Source organism: Hyperoodon ampullatus (assembly GCF_949752795.1).
Source record: "Hyperoodon ampullatus genome assembly, chromosome: 13".
NCBI classification, from domain to species: Eukaryota; Metazoa; Chordata; class Mammalia; order Artiodactyla; family Ziphiidae; genus Hyperoodon; species Hyperoodon ampullatus.
The window spans coordinates 1,813,846-1,833,672 of record NC_136926.1 but is presented as its reverse complement, the minus strand read 5'-3'; the positions used below and the strand labels follow the sequence as shown (position 1 = coordinate 1,833,672).

The 19,827-nt window shown below is 47.4% G+C and overlaps 1 protein-coding gene across 1 annotated transcript in view; it reads left to right on the top strand.

The window, feature by feature from the left end:
* Positions 1 to 19,827, top strand: part of SFSWAP (splicing factor SWAP) — a gene marked incomplete at its 5' end in the record, with an annotated part of 83,892 nt that overhangs the window by 15,798 nt on the left and 48,267 nt on the right. The window contains 3 exons of the mRNA XM_079717394.1: positions 543 to 678; positions 18,146 to 18,386; positions 19,397 to 19,528. Coding sequence (XP_079573520.1) covers positions 543 to 678; positions 18,146 to 18,386; positions 19,397 to 19,528 — 509 coding nt within the window. The remainder of the gene's footprint in view (positions 1 to 542; positions 679 to 18,145; positions 18,387 to 19,396; positions 19,529 to 19,827) is intronic.

Genomic DNA, 19,827 nt, shown 5'->3' with positions numbered 1-19,827 from the left:
TAAAGAAAAATTTTCTTTTCATTCTTATTATAAGGAGTTAATCCACACCACTCATGGTGCCATTTGTGATGTGAAAAAAACGGGGTCCATCAGACCTAAGCACATCATTTCAGCAGTCACGCAGTGTGGCTGATTGATTGGACTTGAAAAGCTGTGGGTGATTAAAAATCAGAAATTGCTTTAAGGATGGACAGAGTTTGAGGTTTTGAGTGAATTTGGAGGCTCACACTTGGCTCAGCAGCAACCTAGTCTTGGTCATCCCTCCTTCTTTTCCTTCACGTCATTAGGCAGATTGAGGTGATTTGTTCATTCAGTTCCTCTGGAGCTCACAACCAGCTAGAGCTCTCGTCGGCCACGGTTAGGGCCTCCCTCTGTGCGCCCGCCCACGTGTGTGGGTGTGGTGCGCGCGTGTGTGCCGCGTGCATGCGTGTGCTGAGGTTTTTCTGAAGCGTAGACACCGTCCTAGAGCCGCCTTGCCACAGAAGCGTTCTGCGTGACTCAGTGCAGGATGTGGTGTGACCTTGCACCGTCTCTCTCTGCAGCCTTTGAAGGTGGTGGACCCAGATCACCCCCTTGCGGCACTGGTCCGTAAAGCCCAGGCCGACGGTCCTGCCCCCACTGCACCCACGGCAGATGGCACGGCCGTGCAGCCCTCCCAGGTGGAGTACACCACTGACTGTGAGTACCTCACTGTGCGCCTCCGGGCAGGGTGTCAGGTGCGGGGGCAGGTATGCAGGTCCGGTGGAGGTGCCATGAGGAGCGTTCATGTTAAGCATCCTTAGCATGTGGCCTCATCCTTTTGCCTGTTCCTTCACGTTGGCAAGATGGCTGCCCTATCACCAGCATCAGCCCTGCATTCCAGAAAGGATGAAGAGGAAGGGCAAGAGCAGAAAGCAGTTTCACATGGTCTTCCCATCCTGCAGCACAGGCTGGGAAATGGGCTTTCAGCTGGATACATCGCTGCCCTAAACAAAGTCAGAGTCTGTTAAGAAGAACGGGGAAAGTGGACATTGGTGGACATGTATTGTACTACCGTTTGCCGTGGTTGCTTTCCTAAAAGACACAGGGGTCTGATGTGCATCTCGGGTTGGTTACACTGCCTGCTTGTTCTTGCGGATTGCTACTCTTTTCTCTCTTTAATTACTTAAAGATTATTAATAGAAGGTAAATCTTGAAGTCCTATTCAAGAAATCATTTGATAGTATTTAACCTTGGTCGCATTATCAGGTCTTTTTAAAATTATTTTATTCAGAGGTTAAATACTGAATGAGAAGAACCTTTAGCAAAGCCACGGGAATTCATCTGTTCAGCCTACTTCACAGGGACACCTGATACAATGAATTTATAAAGCTTGTCACTCTCAGTTAGAGATTGGAGGGTCAGCCTGAGGTTAATTCCCTTTTAAAATGTAAGCTGCTTTGTTACTTCAGGAAGGAGCTTTTGTTAAAAATGATAACTGTGTCCTTTTGCAATTCCCGTCTGGCACTGGCATGCAATGTGTAATTTTGATGTGCTAAATTAACATTTTTAGACTTCAAAAATCAGTTACTTGAGTGAACTTAATGCATGTGTCTTTAAAAAAATCTCTTAGAGAACTCAGATAATTTCTTTAATGCATAAATCAAGTTAAATCCAGTTTCTTTAAACGTTCAAATCAAAGAGCGGATCTGGTGCGGTCTCATCTTACCTCTGGGGGTGCAATGGGCTGGGGGTTCAGTGGGCGTCAGAGTGGGCAGTAATCCCTGCAGCGCTTTGTAGATCACTCCTCATGCCTCCCGGCGGGGCTCTCAGTACGGACAGCCCACCCGCCCGGGTGAAGCCCTTGAATCGGGAGTTGGGCGTGACCGGGGGCTTCTGCCCCCATCTTTACCTCAGTCCAGGGTATAAGCTCACTGAGTGGGACGTCTCTGGCTTCCTTTTTCCTTGCTTTCTCTTTTCAGACCTGTCTTTGAATTTGCACAAGTTGAATGCAGTGTCCCTGCGCCTCCTCCAGATTTCTAGAGCTATTAAGCTTCTTGCATCGGAAAGGAATAAAAATTCAGGGTTGAGTGGCCATTATCAGGTTTTTCGCGCTGCTTGTCGCTAGTGTGCGTGCAGTTAGCTATGAGGTCGGTAATGGCTCTGTGTTTCCACACACCCTGAGCAGCCGAGGGAGGCCGCTCCGTGACTCGGGGTTTTACTGCGAGGTCCCACGCTCTTGATTGTTGACCACGGCCTGGGCCGAGTCACGGCCGGCTGGAGGAAGAGAGGGGTGGGCAGGACCCAGGGAGCCTGGAGCCCCATGACTTCAGTCCCTCCTGCCACTCATCAGGGGCCCCAGAGGCCAGGGTGACCCTTGGCAGCCTCCCGCCCGGGGGAAATCCCACCCTTGCTCTATGCAAACCCTGCAGGCCAGTCCATGGGCGGGGTGTCCTGGTCCCCTCCCTGACCCCAGCCGGAGGTGCTCCAGCAGCGGAGTACCAGTTAGTGACCACTCTTCCCCTCAGTGAAATCATTGTCTTGACAGTCACCTTCTCCTTCACACATGCAAGAGTGACAGACACGAGTAGGAGAGGCGGAATGGGGGTTACGCCTGGTGCTAGACACGCGCTGCGTTGAGGGCCAGCCTCACGTGTGCCCAGGCCAGTGGAGAGGAAGGAGGGAGTCGGTGCCAACAGAGTGTGTGCTGCTGAGACGTGGGTTTCAGCCACGCCAGAGGGCCGGGACCAGGTTCTGGGTTTTCCAGAGAAGCAAGGAACCTAGCGTGTTTAGGTGAAACATCTCAACTTACAAATGTCAGCAGTGAATTCATATTTTGTAAAAATACAAGGCATATTTTGTAAAAATACAGAACGTAAGGCAAGCCAGATGCTACTCACAGGTGCCCGCGTCCATCCTCTGCTGTGGGTGCAGGAGGGTACCTGGGCAGCGGGACAGAGGGAGGTCGCAGAGCTTCTCTGTGGAGATGGTGCTCAGCAGTGGTCAGCTCTGCCCAGAAGCTGGGGAGGAGCTGTCAAGTGTCCTTCAGGTTTCACACAGATTTAAATGCATCGTGCTGGGAATTGAGAGCAGTTTCATTAAAATGGGGAGGACAAAGGCCAGACTCCACCCGGGTGGGAAGTGAGTGGGTGGTGTAGGTGGGAGACCTGAGCATGGGCCGCTTTGTGAAGAGGGGAGGGGCAGTGCCTAGTGGAGAAAATGTTCCCTGAGAGCCCTGCCTCCAGGATCGGCCCCTTGGGTTGCCATGACAACAGCCCATCTAGCATCTGGGAGTCATAGGATGGGAGAGGTGGCCTTAGAATTTGGATCTAGATCAGAAAAATGCCTAGAAGAAATGAACACAGACACCTGTACTTGGGTTCTCAAAGATGTTTTTATTTGTGATTAGAGTCTATGGTTATCTTAAAAAAATAGCAAGCAAGAATATGAAAAAATTGAAAAAGAGGCAAGTAAAGGCAACATGGCCCATCAGATAATAAAATGAGATGTTACAATAGAAGTACTTGGGAGGCCTAAGTAATTGGTGGTTTACACAAAATGTGTGATTAAAACAGGTCAAAAAATGCTGCATACGTACGTGCCTGACATGGGCTGCTGTTGACCCACTTCTGACGTGGGCCACGGCCTTGCCTCTGACGGACGTCCTCAGCACAGCCAGCCTGAGTCCTGTGAGGTGAGGTGCACGCCAGGCGCCCAAGAGCAGAACCCCAGTCTTGCAGGGTCTTACTTCAAGGCTTTCACAGTTCTTTCTCCCTCCTTGGGTTCCACAACAGTTTTTTGTTTTTGTTTTTTAAACAATTGGTGTTTTATCCAGTCTTTTCAAAGGATTCAGTTACATTTTCACAGAATCAGTAATTCTCTTTTCTCACTCAGATTTCATCTGTTTGCATAAATTTTAATTAAATATGTAATTACAGTACGTTTAACCAGAAAGAGTTTAAGTGAAAAACTCTGCTGGTAAAAGCAGAAAGGTTCAGTGTTCTGAGGAGGAGCGCCCTGGCCTGGCGTGTTAGTGCCTCTGGGGCCTCCCCGGCCCAAACCCAGGGGGCCCTTCAGAGGGGAGGGGTGAGTGAGCCCCCCAGAGACAGGTTCAAACAAGGAAGGACTGGCTTATGAAAAGCATGGTGTCGGGGAAAAGCTATTCGGAAAACAGATCCCATTAGAGCCTCACCTTTTATCCAACAGCAAGACTACTTCCAGGTGTAAGTGCCAGATGTGAGAGTTCTCAGGAAAGCAACGACTTTTTTTTTTTAATTTATTTTATTTACTTAGTCTTGGCTGCGTTGGGTCTTCATTGCTGCACGCGGGCTTTCTGTAGTTGCAGCGAGCAGGGGCTACTCTTCATTGTGGTGTGCAGGCTTCTCATTGCGGTGGCTTCTCTTGTTGCGGAGCATGGGCTCTAGGCTCGCGGGCTTCAGTAGTTGTGGCATGCGGGCTCAGTAGTTGTGGCTTGCAGGCTCTAGAGCACAGGCTCAGTAGTTGTGGCGCACGGGCTTAGTTGCTTCGTGGCATGTGGGATCTTCCCGGACCAGGGCTCGAACCCCTGTCCCCTGCATTGGCAGGTGGATTCTTAACCAGTGCGCCACCAGGGAAGCCCAAAAATAACGGAACGAGAATCATCTATTTTAAGCCAACAGACATTATATTCAACTAATGGAAAAAACAAAACCGTTGAGAAAGCAGAAAAAACTAACAGAAACAGCTTTTACAGTCAAATAGGAAAAAAAACTTATAGCCCAGTAGAAGAATGAACTGCAGTATGAATAATTCACAAAGGTAAAAATGACCATAAAAAAATTTTTTAAAGGTTTACCCTTGCTGCTCAGTCAAATGGCATTGTATCTACTGACTTTAGAACCTAACCTCCGTGGAAAATAAAATCCAGCATTTCATTTAAATCAGGCTGCAGCAAATATATGAAGAATCTGAGACTTTTTGTTATGGTGGGAAAATATCCATTCGCAGGCACACAAGAACACTTTGAAAGTATAAGTCTTAGGATAAAATCGAGGTTTCTGGGCTGTGGAAAATGTTGTTTCATGTATACCTATTTGAATTTCTTAGTAATCATAGAGATTAAATAAAAGAGAGCCACGCCATTTTTCAGCTGTCACGTAAGCAAAGAAGGCAAAAAGGTCGACATCACGTTGCTGGTGGGAGTGTTCGACTTGTGGAGGGAAGCTGGCAGTGTAGACCAGAGCCTGAAATGGCGCCTTTGACCCAGAACTGAGCTTACGTGTGTAAAGCCTGAGCTTACAAGAATGTTCACTGTAAGAACGACTTTTGTGAGCAGCAACGGCTGAGATGCCCTGTGTGTCCCTCGGCGAGGACGAGTGGAGTAGGGTTGGAGGCTCCGCCTGGGGCTCCCGAAGGCGAGGGTGGGGCCGAGGGGGGCGTTTGGTGTGAGCCTGGAGGGGCAGGTAAGAGACTGGCGCCAGCGGTGCGCGTAGAACAGGGTTCAGGGTGGGGGGTGACTCCTTCCCTGGCCATTTGTGCTGCTTTGAACCGTCAGAAAAAGTGCAGGTTTGTGTGATGCTCATGTGAAACACTCGTATCCTGAGTTAATTCTTGGCAGTTTTGAGATTTTTAATGGCAAGACTGTTTTGTGAGCTCTCCCTGTATCCTGTTGAGGCTGAAGCAGTCCTTGTGACAGCTTGTGTCCCAAACAGAGGCTAGGGAGCCCACCTGCTGGGGCCCATCCAGGCGGCTGGAGTCACTGAGCTTTTCCGTCTTTTTACATTACTTGGTGTTTAATCATCACCTGAGAATGTACTCAGTCGTCCCTTGTTATTTACTTTCTGCTGATCAGAGGTTTTCCTAGATTTGGCAGTCTAGGAAGAAAAGCATCTTTTTTTTTTTTTTTGCGGTACACGGGCCTCTCACCGCTGTGGCCTCTCCCGTTGCGGAGCACAGGCTCCGGACGCGCAGGCTCAGCGGCCATGGCTCACAGGCCCAGCCGCTCCGCGGCATGTGGGATCTTCCCGGACCGGGGCACGAACCCGTGTCCCCTGCATCGGCAGGCGGACTCCCAACCACTGCACCACCAGGGAAGCCCCTATTTTTATTTTAAAAGAATTTTTTTCTAGAAGCTCCTTAAATACAGATATGTGAAACTTAAACAATCTCATTTATTAGCCTGACAGTGAACTGTCTTTCATGCTGTTTTCTGTTATTAGTTAGTTGTCTTCTGCTATTCAGCTATAAATCCTTGCAAAAAAGCATAATAAATAAAATAAATTATGCTGGAAGCAGTAATGCTGAAATATTACCCACTATTACAGCATGGGGTTTTTTTAAAATAAAATGCCAGCTCGGTTTTTTTGATTTTTCAGTCTATAAATAGCTTAAGTGAAATTAAACCACATCACATGGCTGCAGTCGATATTTTCATGCTTCTTCCCCGTTTTTAAAATGTGGTTTTGCTATCGTTTTTAGCATTTTTTTCCTGCAAAGTCATGACCTTGAAATGCTTTACTTACCTTGCAAACTCTTTTTTAGAAATAGTTGTACTATAATTCAAGAGAAGTAAAAGGGAAAGAGTAAAAATATTACCCAAGATGCCACCATCCAGAAATAGCCGTTTTTAACATTAAGTGAGCATCATTGACACAGTGAAAAAGACTGAGATACTGTGGGGAAAAGGGGAAAAAAAGAAAGCTCATATCTTTAGGATACAAAGATAATTTTTATGCAAAGATAGATTAAAAAGTTGATGTATAGAGAGAAATATTTGTGTTAAAGTGGAAATAAGCGTTATAATTTTACTTGAATTTAGCTGAAGAACTGTAATCAAAATGAAAATGAAGTAATTCCTGAACTTCAGTTAAAAGTTTCTTCCAGGGCTTCCCTGGTGGCGCAGTGGTGGAGAGTCCGCCTGCCGATGCAGGGGACGCGGGTTCGTGCCCTGGTCCGGGAAGATACCACATGCCGGGGAGTGACTGGGCCCGTGAGCCATGGTCGCTGAGCCTGCGGGTCCGGAGCCTGTGCTCCGCAATGGGAAAGGCCACAACAGTGAGATGCTCGCGTACCGCAAAAAAAAAAAAAAAAAGTTTCTTCCATACCTCAAGAATTCAGTTCTAAAAGGAGAACATCAGAGAGGTTGGAATTGTAGGGGTTTTTTCAAGCTATATATTTTTTTTATCTTAGATGTTATTAATCAACTAAGAAACTAGAGAAAATTCAGCGCTATTAAAATGCCTTCCCTTCCCCCCTCCCCTAACTGCTGGGTTTTTTTTAAGAAATACTGTGTTCTGATTGTGAGAGTTTAAAGTAGTATTTACATGCTGTTCTTTTCCCTGGTTGCTTAGTCTGAGTTCCACGGATTACTTTTTTTGTCAGAGCATCTCTCTTTGAGTTCTTTATCTGATTCGTTTCTTGGTCATTTGAATTTCATAAACAAGTAAGTTTTTACAAGGGTTCCATTTCATGCATTCTTGAAAAGTGCCTGCCATTGACCCTGGTGTAGAAAGGAAAACTTGCCAAGTATAAAATACTTGGGTTGTATTTTCTCTCTCTGAGACCTTGTAAACTAGAATCTCACGTGGTCCTTCATCAGAGAAACCTGGGTTGGCTGACTTTTGCCACCGACTAGTTGAGTGAGTGAGTTGGTTGGTTTTCATTCGTTGTTCCTGGGTGCTGTTCTCTGAGATCTTATGTTTGAAACTGTCTGCTGCCCTTTGACATAAGTAGCAACTAGGCAGAGAATAGTACACTTAGTCACACTTGCCCGGAACTTGGGAGCGTTGCTGCATGTTGCTGTGGAAGGGGCGAGGCCAGCTCCCTCTTCCCTCCCTCACCCCTTAAGAGCTTGCTTTTTCTGACTGGATACCTAAAGAGTTCTCTTTGCCCTTAAATTTTAATAACTTAATCAACATAAAGCCCCCAGTTTTCCTGGAATTTTCTGTATACCCTTTCAGTCAAAGATGCAGTTCTCATTTCAGGGAAATTATTTTCTATTATACCTCTGAACGTCTTTTAAAAGACGCCAGTTTCCTTATTTTGGATCATCTTTTTCTTCCATATCTGTCATTTTCTTTTTCTTTTTTTTAATCTGTTTCTCTTTGGCATTCAGCATGATTACGTCCACTTCCTATCCATCTTCTCCTTGGTTGGTGACTTGGTTTTTTTCAGCTGTGACTATTCTGTTCCTTATAGTCGATAATGGTGGTATTTTGGTCCTCAGTTTGTTTTCTAAACTCTCCAGCAGGTTTGCAGAAGACCTTTTCTGTAAAGGATGTAAGCGTTTTCAGTGTGGCAGCTGAGCAGCCTCTGTGGCAGCTACTGGTGCTGGTGGAGCGTGAAAGCCACACTGACCATCAGGAACAAGGGCATGCGGCTGAGCCCTAATAGAACTTGATTTATGGACACCGAACCTTGAATTTCATAGAATGTTTACATCATGAAATGTTGTTTTGTTGGTTTGTTTTGGTTTTGGTTTTGAACCGTTTGAAAATGTAAAACCATCCTGAGCTCTCCCGGGCTGGGCTGAAGCAGGCACACAGGCCCAGTTCCTGACCCTGCTCAGCAGGATCCCTTCCATCTCATTACTAGTTTTACTTCCTTTTCTTTGTGCTCAGTTGAATTCCTGTCTCTCCAGATTTGTCTGTGGCCCAAAGAACTCAGAGGTGGCTTGGGTTCTGTTTCCTTCCAGACTCAGTTCTCTGCTGTTTGCCCGGCATGTTCCTCGCTGGGCTCCCTTGCTGGGCCTTGTCCTTTTCACCTTCCCCCGCTCAGGTCGGCAGCTCCATCCAGACCTGTCATCCCAGCACTGGCCACCCCTCCTAGACACCATTCTCACCTGCCCTGAGATGCTTTGTCATCCCTCCCAAGTGCAGCTCCTCTGGAGACTCCATTCTCTGCTCTCACGAGATCCCCAAAATGCCCTGGAGCAGATGTCCTTCCCCCAGTCAGGGGCCCAGGGGAGACTTCTGACAGCACAGAGCCCCGGCTGCAGGCTCCCACCTCCCGTACCCCTGAGCTCCTGGTCTCACGCTTGAGCGGCCTGTTGTTCCACCTGGACTCTGCAGAACCTGTTCTTAGGTAACTTGCCTCCAAAACCTCCATACGGTATAAAAAATTCAGGTCATTTTGCTTGAGGGTCACTGATGAAGACTTTAAGTAATAGTTGGAGACAAGGCATCTCGAGAAGCAAAAAAAAAGAGCAGTCGCTTTTCAACACTGGCCCTAAAGTTCCTGAGTCACACGTTCATGTATCTAAAACGGATCCATTTGGGTGGTTTCCAGTGAGTTTACAAGTGAGAAATTCTCCGTGTCACTACAGAAGTCTTCAGATTTTCCTCTTCCAGTTTGGTGACAGCAAAACAAGTCTCCTTTTGTTTGAGGATTCTTTTTCCTTAAACACAGGGCTGTCTGGATGTCACAGTGAAGGAAATTAAGCAGGGTGGCTACTGTGAGCCCATGTTGAGCTTCCGTCTTCTCTAGCATCTGGCTCCTGAGCCCTTAACAGCCGTCGGCCACCGCCATTCACTGTGGTGAGGTGAGCCCCAGGGTTTTCAGACACGGTATGTGCTGATCCAGATGGTGAAAGCTTTTAAGTATTTGGGGGGTGGGGAGGGTCATAATATATTATTTTTTAAATAAATTTATTTATTTATTTTTGGCTGCACTGGGTCTTCGTTGCTGTGCGCGGGCTTTCTCTAGTTGCGGCGAGCGGGGGCTACTCTTCATTGCGGTGCGTGGGCTTCTCATTGCGGTGGCTTCTCTTGTTGTGGAGCACGGGCTCTAGGTGCTCGGCTTCAGTAGTTGTGGCTCAGGGGCTCTGGAGCGCAGGCTCAGTAGTTGTGGCACATGGGCTTAGTTGCTCCGTGGCATGTGGGATCTTCCCAGACCAGGGCTCGAACCCATGTCCCCTGCATTGGCAGGCAGATTCTTAACCACTGTGCCACCAGGGAAGTCCCAGGGTCATAATATTTTTTTACTTAAAAACTGTGGCTGTAGAATTTGAGGGAGTTTTGGTTTGACTGTAATTTTCCCTTGCAATTGTGTATGATACACAATTGTATCATAGATTGTGTATGATAGAGAGCTAGTAGATAAATGCTCTGCCTAGAACTAACGGTGGCCAGAAGGGGTTTTTAAGGAACTCCTGAAAATTATCCCAGTCCAGGAGGTGAAGCCAGAAGGCTTGAGAACAGACATCAAGAGACAGTTGAGTGGATAAGAGAGTCTAAAGAAAGGGATAGAGAGGGAGGTTTCAGCTTTGATTTCTCTCATTCTACTTCTGAAGCACCTTGAACATTTTTAATATTCCCTGGGATTATTGGGCACTTTCCTCACCCTTGAAAATGCAGAATTCAGTGATAATTTTGCTTACCATTGAATTGTGTTGTTGATGCTTAATATTTAAACTCCTATAGTTTAACCTATCCTCAGATAAAGGCTTTCAGTATGAGAAAGCTAACTCTTAACTGTAGGCAGAAAAAGATTCTCCAATCAAGTAGACTGGTTTTTTGGGGGGTTTTTTAGTAAATTTATTTATTTGTTTTTAGTTTTGGCTGTGTTGGGTCTTCATTGCTGTGCACGGGCTTTCTCTAGTTGCAGTGAGCAGGGGCTACTTTTCGTTGTGGTGCGTGGGCTTCTCATTGTTGTGGCTTCTCTTGTTGCGGAGCACGGGCTCTAGGCGCACGGGCTTCAGTAGTTGTGGCTCGTGGGCTCTAGAGCACAGGCTCAGTAGTTGTGGCGCATGGGCTTAGTTGCTCCGTGGCACATGGGATCTTCCAGGGCCAGGGATCGAACCCGTGTCCCCTGCGTTGGCAGGTGGATTCTTAACCTCTGCGCCACCAGGGAAGTCCGACAGCTGTATTTCTTGAGCTGTTGGCCACTGGCACCAATCTGGACAGGCCGTGTTCCCAGCCTGTAACCCGGGTGTTCCACTGACTTGCATTCATTGTTTTCCTGTGTTGTTAGTGCTGTTCTCTCCTTGTTTATTTGTTTGCTCCTGTATTTTGCTAGAGCACGTCCTCCAGTAGTTTGCGAAGAAAAGGTACACAGGAAGACCGTTTTTTTTTTGATTCTTGAATGTCTGAAAATGCCCTAGTAGATCATTTGGATGGGCCCAGAATTGTGGTTTGAATATTGCCCTTCAGAGTTTGGAAGGCTCCAGGCCACCATCTCCTGGAAGCCTTTGCCCTGTGCCATTCCAGTTCCTGTTCTTCCACACGTGACTTGTACATTCATTGAACAAACTGGCATCACGGGCAAGCCATGCTGGGAAGAGCAGGGCACGGCGTTCCCTCCATCGTGGAGCAGAATCAGTGAGACCCCTGGGGGAGTCCGCAGTGCTGGCGGATGGAACCAGGGAGGCCCTCGAGCCAAGGCTTCCGGGGCCCAGAGGCCTGAGGAAGCCCGGGTGAGGCCCGATTTGGGTAGCAGGGGGCGGGGCATGGGACCCGAGGCAGGTGCCTCACAGAAAGGGAACGTGGCTGGGGCCTTGATGGGGAGTGACGCGGCTGGGCGGGCAGTATGGGGGCTCTGGCTGGTCTAGGAAGGGGTCCCTGGAGCCTCTAGGGCAGCGGCCGGAAGGGCTCTGGTTCCCGCGAGGTGGGTATGGGTCTGAGAGAAACCACGGAGCCCGGGCTGACTCAGCGGGAGGAGGCGCGACCGCAGGAAGCAAGAGCGGCGGTGTGTGGGGACAGCTGTGTTCTGGACGCTGTCCCTTTGAGAGGTTTATGAGATGTCCCAGTGCGCGTGTTAAGCAGGCACTTAACATACCAGTTCAGCTCAGAGCTGGAGATAGCAGTTCTGGAATCAGCAAGTGTAAGTAGGATTTAAAGCCGTTGAAGTTATTAGGGAAGTCCCAAGTATGCAGGTAGATGGAGACCGGTTGGCCATCCAGTGACGGAGGCCAGGGGGCCAGGCGCTGCCCAGGCTGGGCAGGGGCGCTGCGGGCGGGCAGGTGGTCTTGCTGCTGCTGCCCAGGCCCGCTCAGCTGGTAGCACAGCGCTTCTTTTTCACGATCTCGTGTGGATAAAGTAGATCGGTCTTTTAAGAGTGTACTTATTTTTCTCCACGGAACTCAGGAAAGCTCTTTTCTTTCATTCTTAATAGAGACACATGTTTATATTTCTGAACTGACAGCAGGGATTGCTGAGCAGCCCGCTGATCCCCAAGAGCCCTTCCAAGGCTGACGTTCTCTTCTGAGAGTTAGATTCCTACGAGATTAAGATCACAAACAAGAGTTAGTAAATCGGCTCTGATTTTTGCAAGAAGCCTGTTGGATAGAAGGGTTTTGGAGGGTAATTAGGCAGGTCTGTCTGACCCTGGGTTCTGCAGCTCTGTACGTTTCTAAGCGCACAGAGTGTCAGGGAGGAAGTGCTTAAGAATGTGCCGGGGGTTTTAAGCAGCTTGATCTTTCCCCACAACTATGCCTGCCCTTGGGAAGTGTAGGCACCCGTTGACATTTCTGTCTTAGATTTATTTGGAGTAGACATGTTTTAATAAACGTTATCATTGATGTTTATTAAAATCACATTGGCATTTAACTTTGTGTAAGACTCAATCCCCTCTTGAAAAATTAAACAGAGAGCCCTGAGAACAGCAACAGCCCTAGTAAGGAGTGTTATGCCTTGGAAGCCCGGTGAGAAGTGGGACTGCGGGCGCCCTTTGGAGCCCTGCACACCACACCACCCCATGTCTAGGATGGGACGGTGAGCTCCAGGGAGCCAGACCTCTGTCTGTCCTTGGCTCCGTCTGGTGCAGCGATTCTCAAAACTTAACATTCATGAGAATTTCTGAGTTGGGAGCTGTACACAAAAACACATGTTCTCTAGCTGGTAGTCATTTTAAAGGATCTCCAATTCAAGGATTTCTAGAGCTGTGAGGCCCCACTGCAGCGACGAGCGCACGTCTGCAGTGTCCGCCGCGGGGCGGTGCCGGCCGCTGGCTCCTGCTCTTGAGGAATACCTCAGCACGCGCCTTGCCGTCCACGGGCTTTGCTTGTCACACGCTTCTCTAGTGCCTGCTCTAACCTGGGAGCTGTGCAGCCTCCCTCTCACTGCTTTCAAGATGCTTTGCCTTCTGGGACCATAGCCCTGATCGCAGAGAACTGCCCCAGGGATGTGTGTGCAGGAGGGCAGAGCAGGGGCCTCCTGGGGTGGGAGATGGTTCTGGAGGTAAACACTTTGGTTTAGTTGAAGTACAGTTGATGTGCAATGTTATGTAAGTTATAGGGGCACAACAGAGTGCATCACAACTTTTAAAGGTTATGGTCCATTTATAGCTCCTGTAACATAATTGGCTGTATTCCCTGTGCTGTACGGTATACCCCTGTAGCTTATTTATTGTGTTTGTAATAGTTCTTGCCTCTTAATCTCCCACCCTTGTCTCGCCCCTCCCCGTTTCCCTCTCCCCACTGGGAACCTCCAGTTTGTTCTCTGTGAGTCTGCTTCTGTTTTGTTATGTGTACTCATTTTAGTTTTTAGATTCCACATATGTCATGCCATACAGTATTTGTCTTTTTCTGTCTGACTTAATTCACTACGTGTAATACCCTCCAGGTCCATCCATGTTGTTGCAAGTGGCATTATTTCATTCTTTTCTATGGTTCAGTAATATTCCACTGTGTGTGTGTGTGTGTGTGTGTGTGTGTGCGCGTGCGTGCGTGCGTGTACACCACATCTTCTTTATCAGCTCATGTGGCTGATGGACACTCAGGTTGCTTCCATATCTTGGATATTGTAAATAATGCTGCTTTGAAAGTTAGGGTGCCTGTATCTTTTCAAATTAGTGTTTTCATTTTTTTAGATATATATTTATTCGATTTTACGGGGGTTTTTTGTTTGTTTTTGTTTTTAATATTTATTTATTTATTTGGTTGCCCCGGGTCTTAGTTGCGGCAGGCGGGTTCCTAAGTTATGGCTCACTGGCTCCATAGTTGAGGCATGTGGCCTTAGTTGTGGCATGCGAACTCTTAGTTGTGGCATGCACGTGGGATCTAGTTCCCTGATCAGGGATTGAACCTCGGGCCCCCTGCATTGGGAGCGCGGAATCTTAACCACTGCGCCACCAGGGAAGTCCCTGGTTTTTAGTTTTTTTGAGAAACCTCCGTACTGTTTTCCACAGTGGCTGAACCAATTTACATTCCCACCAGCAGCATATGAGGGGTCTCTTTTCTCCACATCCTCACCAACCTTTGTTATTTATTGGAGGTAAAACTTAGGAGGGGCTTCACAGCAGGCAGAAGACACTGTTAGGAGGTGCCCCTGGCACCTGCAAACGAAATGAGGGGCATGATACTGTTCACCATAGATTGGGGGGCAGGCCAGGCCAGGCGTGGCTCCGGGCTGAGGTTGGCCTGTCACTGTCACATCCGCCCCGGGCCTCAGTGTCTGTGGGGAAAAGGACAGAAACAACCTTCTCCCTAAAATCTTTTCATCTGTGACATCCTGCACATGAAATGGGAATCTGGGAGAAACAGTGCACAATTGGCTGCACTGTTGGGTCCTCAGCTGTGGCGTTGCCCCAGCAGGCACCATGCAGCAGGAAAGTCTGCGTTCTCAGCTCGCCAAGCCTCGGGTGTTTCATTGGCATCAGGGTTATTTTTGGATACAGAGGGATTTTCAAATTCCTGTTCACCTTTGCAAGATGTAATTAGAACTTGTTGGAAAGGACTCACAGAGTGCGTGGGTAAGAAGTGAGAGGGCATCCTGTGTGCATCGTCTTTAGGTTTCTGCTTCCAGTGTGTCCTCGTCTGCAAGTTCCCCAGGGCGCGTGCCCTGGGCTGGCTTTCTAGCATGGGAATCCCGGCATCCGGAGTAAGACTTGGCTCAAGGCTTAGGAGATGCCTTCAGGTTTGGAGGCTTTGTTTGATTTTCACACATGGAAATGGAGCCTTTTCTCTTTGTGAGCTCAGCTGTGCATTTAAATTTTTTCCTTATATTTTACAAGCATGTTTAGGTATTTGTAATGGGTGAGTTCCTGTGTTAATCTGCCGTCTCTGGCAGGGTTGTTTTTAGACTTTGTTTTAATTTAATGTGATGGGTGGCTCAGGTACAGACTGATGGTTTATCTGCATGTTCATTCTTTCAAAGGCATGATCCTTAGTTTTGAAAGTAATTTATTCCCTTCTGTTACATAAAGAATGCATTAAATGGCAATTGCATAATATATAGTGGACACTTCACTGTCCACTGTTCTTTTCTAATCCACACGCCTCACTGGTTGTAGCTACGACGTTGAGATGTATTTTGGCCTGTTTTCGGGCCCGAGGCTGGCCGCCTGGCGCAGAAAGAACACGGGGTGTCTGTCCTGTCCTTGAGACGCGACACTTTGCGCCGTAGCAGCTCTTGCCGCTCCTCCCAAGGCGGGGCGGGGGGTGCTCTGTGGGCGGGGCCACGCTCTGGTCTTGCCGCTGCTGCCTCACCCCTCCTCCGGGGCGGTGTCTGTGCCCAGGGGTGAGAGGAAGGGCCCCCGTCGCTCGACCGAGTGCGGGGTGAGTGGGGAAGGCGTTCCATCGTTTCAAGGAGGAGGATACAGCTCACAGACGCCTCTGTTCATATTTGAATACCTAATTGGGTTAGGAAAAGCTTGTATTTGAAGCATCGAATCCGTCTGTCCACCCAACAGAGTCTGTGTGCTGAGTGCTGGGGTTACAGAACAAACGTGTCTCTCCCGCCCTCTGCCCCCGCCTTCCTTCAGAGATATGGTTTGAACGTCTCTGTGCTGAAGATCACACAGAGGATATTGAGGCCACACATCTTTTTTTGAAAATGTGGAATATTGTGGTGAACATGAACAGTGGTTGGTGCACAGCATCGAGCCAGCGATTCACAACTTGGGAGTTCAGACATGTATAATTCATAGAAAGTCAGTCATTACCAGCCACGGATATGCCTGCAGCACGGGTGAATGATGCAGTTGTTCCAGCCGAGGCGCAAAGGCTGGGGTATAGCTGTCAAGGACAGGTTGTGAGCTGCTGCACCACTGTCATCTTCCCCACGGAGCTTCCAGTGCTGGAAACTGTAGTCAGTGTAAAAGCTCTCACTATTTGCAGATGTTTTTGTTTTAAAGTAGATTAATTGAAGATCAAAGGAAAATTCCATAATGAGAAAAGTCTTTCACCATGCTCTAATGAAGAGGAAATTAAATCTCTGTGTGGTCAGAACCAGTTGCTTATCTACAACAGGATTAGAAACTTAAATTCTTAATTAGTTCATTGGATCTTCTGTGATTTCACTGGTTTTGAATATTTTTCCCCAAAAATAAAAAATGAATAAACTTACAGGAATTTTGATTGTTTTAAAAAATGGGCTCTATCTTACAGATACTTGCGTAGGTGGGCAAAATATATAGGAAGTTATCGTGCTTCACTGTTTATAGTAATAAAGCCCCAGATGACCTCAGTGTCCGTGAGGACTTCTTAAATCGATTGCAGTACGGCTCTGTGCTGGGGTGAAGGCATGCAGGGGTTGTTACAGAGCAGCACAGCTTTGTAGACAAGATGACTTCCAAGACAAGTGTTTGTTTGTTTATTATTGAAGTATAGTTAATTCACAGTGTTGTGATAGTTTTTGGTATACAACAAAGTGATTCAGTTACATATATATAAGAGATACATACCAGATTCATTTATATGAATGTTGTATATAATATATATTCTTTTTCAGACTCTTTTCCATTATAGTTTGTTACAAAATATTGAATATAGTTCCCTGTGCTATACAGTAGGACCTTGTCGTTTATCTATTTTGTATATAGTAGTCTGTATCTGCTAACCCCAAACTCCTAATTCATCCCTTCCCTCCCTCTTCCCCCTTTGGTGGTGTTCTCTATGACTGTGAGTCTGTTTCTATTTTGTAAATAAGTTCATTTGTATCGTATTTTAGATTCCACATATTAGTGATATCATATGATATTTGTCTTTCTTTTTGTCTTAGTTCACTTAGTATGATAATCTCAAGTTCCATCCATGTTGCTGCAAGTGGCATTATTTCATTCTTTTTTATTGCTGAGTGATATTCCATTGTGTATATGTACCACATTTTCTTTATCCATTCCTCCGTCGATGGACATTTAGGTTGTTTCCATGTCCTGGCTATTGTAAATAATGCTGCTATGAACACTGGGGTGCATGTGTCTTTACCAGTTAGAGTTTTCTCAGGGTATATGCCCAGGAGTGGGATGGCTGGATCATACGGTAGTTCTATTTTTAGTTTTTAAAGGAACCTCCATACTCTTTTCCACAGTGGCTGCACCAGTTTACATTCCCTCCTACACTGTTGGTGGGTTCCCTTTTCTCCACACTCTCTCCAGCATTTGTTATTTGTAGACTTTTTAATGGTGGCCATTCTGACTGGTGTGAGGTGGTACCTTGTTGTAGTTTTGATTTTCATTTCCCTAATAATTAGCCATGTCCAGCGTCTTTTCATGTGCTTATTGGCCACCTGTACGCCGCCTTTGGAGAAATGTCTATTTGAGTCTTCTGCCCATTTTTTGATCGGGTTGTCTGTTTTTTTTGTCACTGAGCTACACGAGCTCTTTGTATATTTTGGAAATTAACCCTTGTCGTTCACACCATTTGCAGATGTTCTCTCCCATTCTGTGGGTTGCCTTTTCATTTTGTTAGTGGTTTCCTTTGTTGTGTAGAAGCTTATTAAGTTTGATTAGGTCCCATTTGTTTATTTTTGCTTTTGTGTCATGCCTTGGGAGACTGACCTAAGAAAACATGGCTGCGATTTATGCCCAGACAAATGTTTAAATGAGAAAAGTAAGGAGAGGAGAGAGTGGAGAGCTGGTGTCAAACGGGGAAGCCAGCGAAGGGTGTTTAGTCCTCAAAGGGGTCATCTCACAGGCCACACAGGAAGGGAGCCAGTGCTGCTGGACAGTGGACTTTGTCCTCACCTGCCCGCTCTGCAGTTAGGGAGGACATCAGTTGTGTAGCAGGAAGGTCCACGTTGGGCTGCCTTGAATGTCCCCGTGCATGTTCACTTTCGATCGTCCCTGGGTGTGTGTCTGGGCATTGCCTGATTCTTCCAAACTGTGTGTCACCTGGGCAGCCTTTCTTATATCAGAAAAACGAAACGATGTGGTTGACCTTGGACAGAAGTGACATTGCATTTGGAAAAGTGTCCCTTTTTTACTGCATTGTGGATACTCACCAACTAGCCTGTCTTTTGCCACTCTCACGCCCCCACAATGTGTCTTTTCACAGCAACAGTGGCAGCCATGTACTACAGCTACTACATGCTGCCCGACGGCACCTACTGCCTGGCACCTCCCCCCCCAGGGGTTGACGTAGCCACTTACTACAGCACCCTGCCTGCCGGGGTGGCCGTGTCCAGCTCCACTGGAGTGACAGCCACGGCCCCGCCCCCTCCAGGGACCACGCCACCGCCCCCCCCAAGCACAGCAGAGACGAGTAGTGGGGTGACCTCCACCACCATCACCACAAGGTATGCTCTCACTTCTCCTGGTCACCTGGAGCACCTGTGTTCTCGGTTTGGGCTTCTTTATGGTGTGCGTCACATAGAGGGTCTCCGTTATCCGAGTACTTATTATCCAGATCCCCGAGTTACAGGGTTGATTGGGCAACAGAAAGTGTCCTAACATAAGCACTCGTAGCAGTGAGGTCTAACCACTGAGAGAATGAGCTCCCCGTTAGCGTCCCACACCGCTCCCCTGAACCCAGCATCTGTTCTTTCCCGTGTGCCACCATCTCGGTGGGGCAGTACTAGGCACAGTCAGTGTGAAGTGAAGCCCACTTTTTGCCAAAAATGCAGGACTTCATAAAGCTGATGCAAGTGAATCCTTCACAAGCTATTAGGAAATGAGGATCTGGCTGTTCGTCCAGCCAACCACTGAATAACAGAGCCAGCAAGGCAGGGGCTGACCCCCGGCGCCTGTCCTGGGTAGCGTGAGGGGGACTCTGAAGAGTGCCTATGGGTGAGTGAGCACTTGGTAAGGGGCACTGGCATGTCTCCAGCTGCAAAGACGCTCGGGAGACTTGACGGAACACTTGGGTAGTTCCCACTTTCTGATCATGCTAAAGAAGTCAAACATGAAACGAAGGGTGATGAATCACGCTAGCCAGCATGCTTTCATATGTATGTAACAAAAATTCACACTTGATTTGTTCTTGGTTGTTTCTAAGAATTAGCAATTGGGGGGAAATGGGAGGAGAGAAAAGATGAACCTGTTTTCATGACCTTAAGTGTCACTTTGAGTAAAACCCCTATTTTCATCATTGGCAATGATATTTTGGTCCCTGTTTCAAATGGATTGACTTTGATTAGTTTTCTGTAGTCCCAGTCATCTCAGATAAGGGCCTCCCTGTCTGCGTGTAACTTACCTGCCGGTGTGAACTGAGACAGTGCAAGTCCCCCAGCAGCCTTGCTGGCCGCCCCCTGCCGCTGATCTGGAGGAGGGCCTGGCACTGTGGGTGTGACCCAGCTCTCCTCTGCAGTGCACTTGCTTCCGTGGCCGCCATCATCCCCCCGCCCCCCGACATTCAGCCCGTGATCGACAAGCTGGCAGAGTACGTGGCCAGGAACGGCCTTAAGTTTGAGACCAGCGTTCGTGCCAAGAATGATCAGAGGTGAGTGAAGGAGTTGATGTGGGGTAGATGAATGGTATTTGGGGTTTAGTTTAGCCTCTTTTTTTAATCTAGCTACATAATTGTTTATATATATGTATATATACATATATATATATTTTTATCCTTATGTGTTTAGATAAATATATCTTGTTAAATTACTTAGAGTTGGGGTGGTGGTCTTTTTTATTGTTATATTTTTTTTGTTTGTTTAACTTGTTTTGCTTTGTTTTTTAAAAATGTTGACCCTACCTAAAATAAAAAGCTGGAATTCATGCTTTTCAAGAATCTACTGTGGAAAT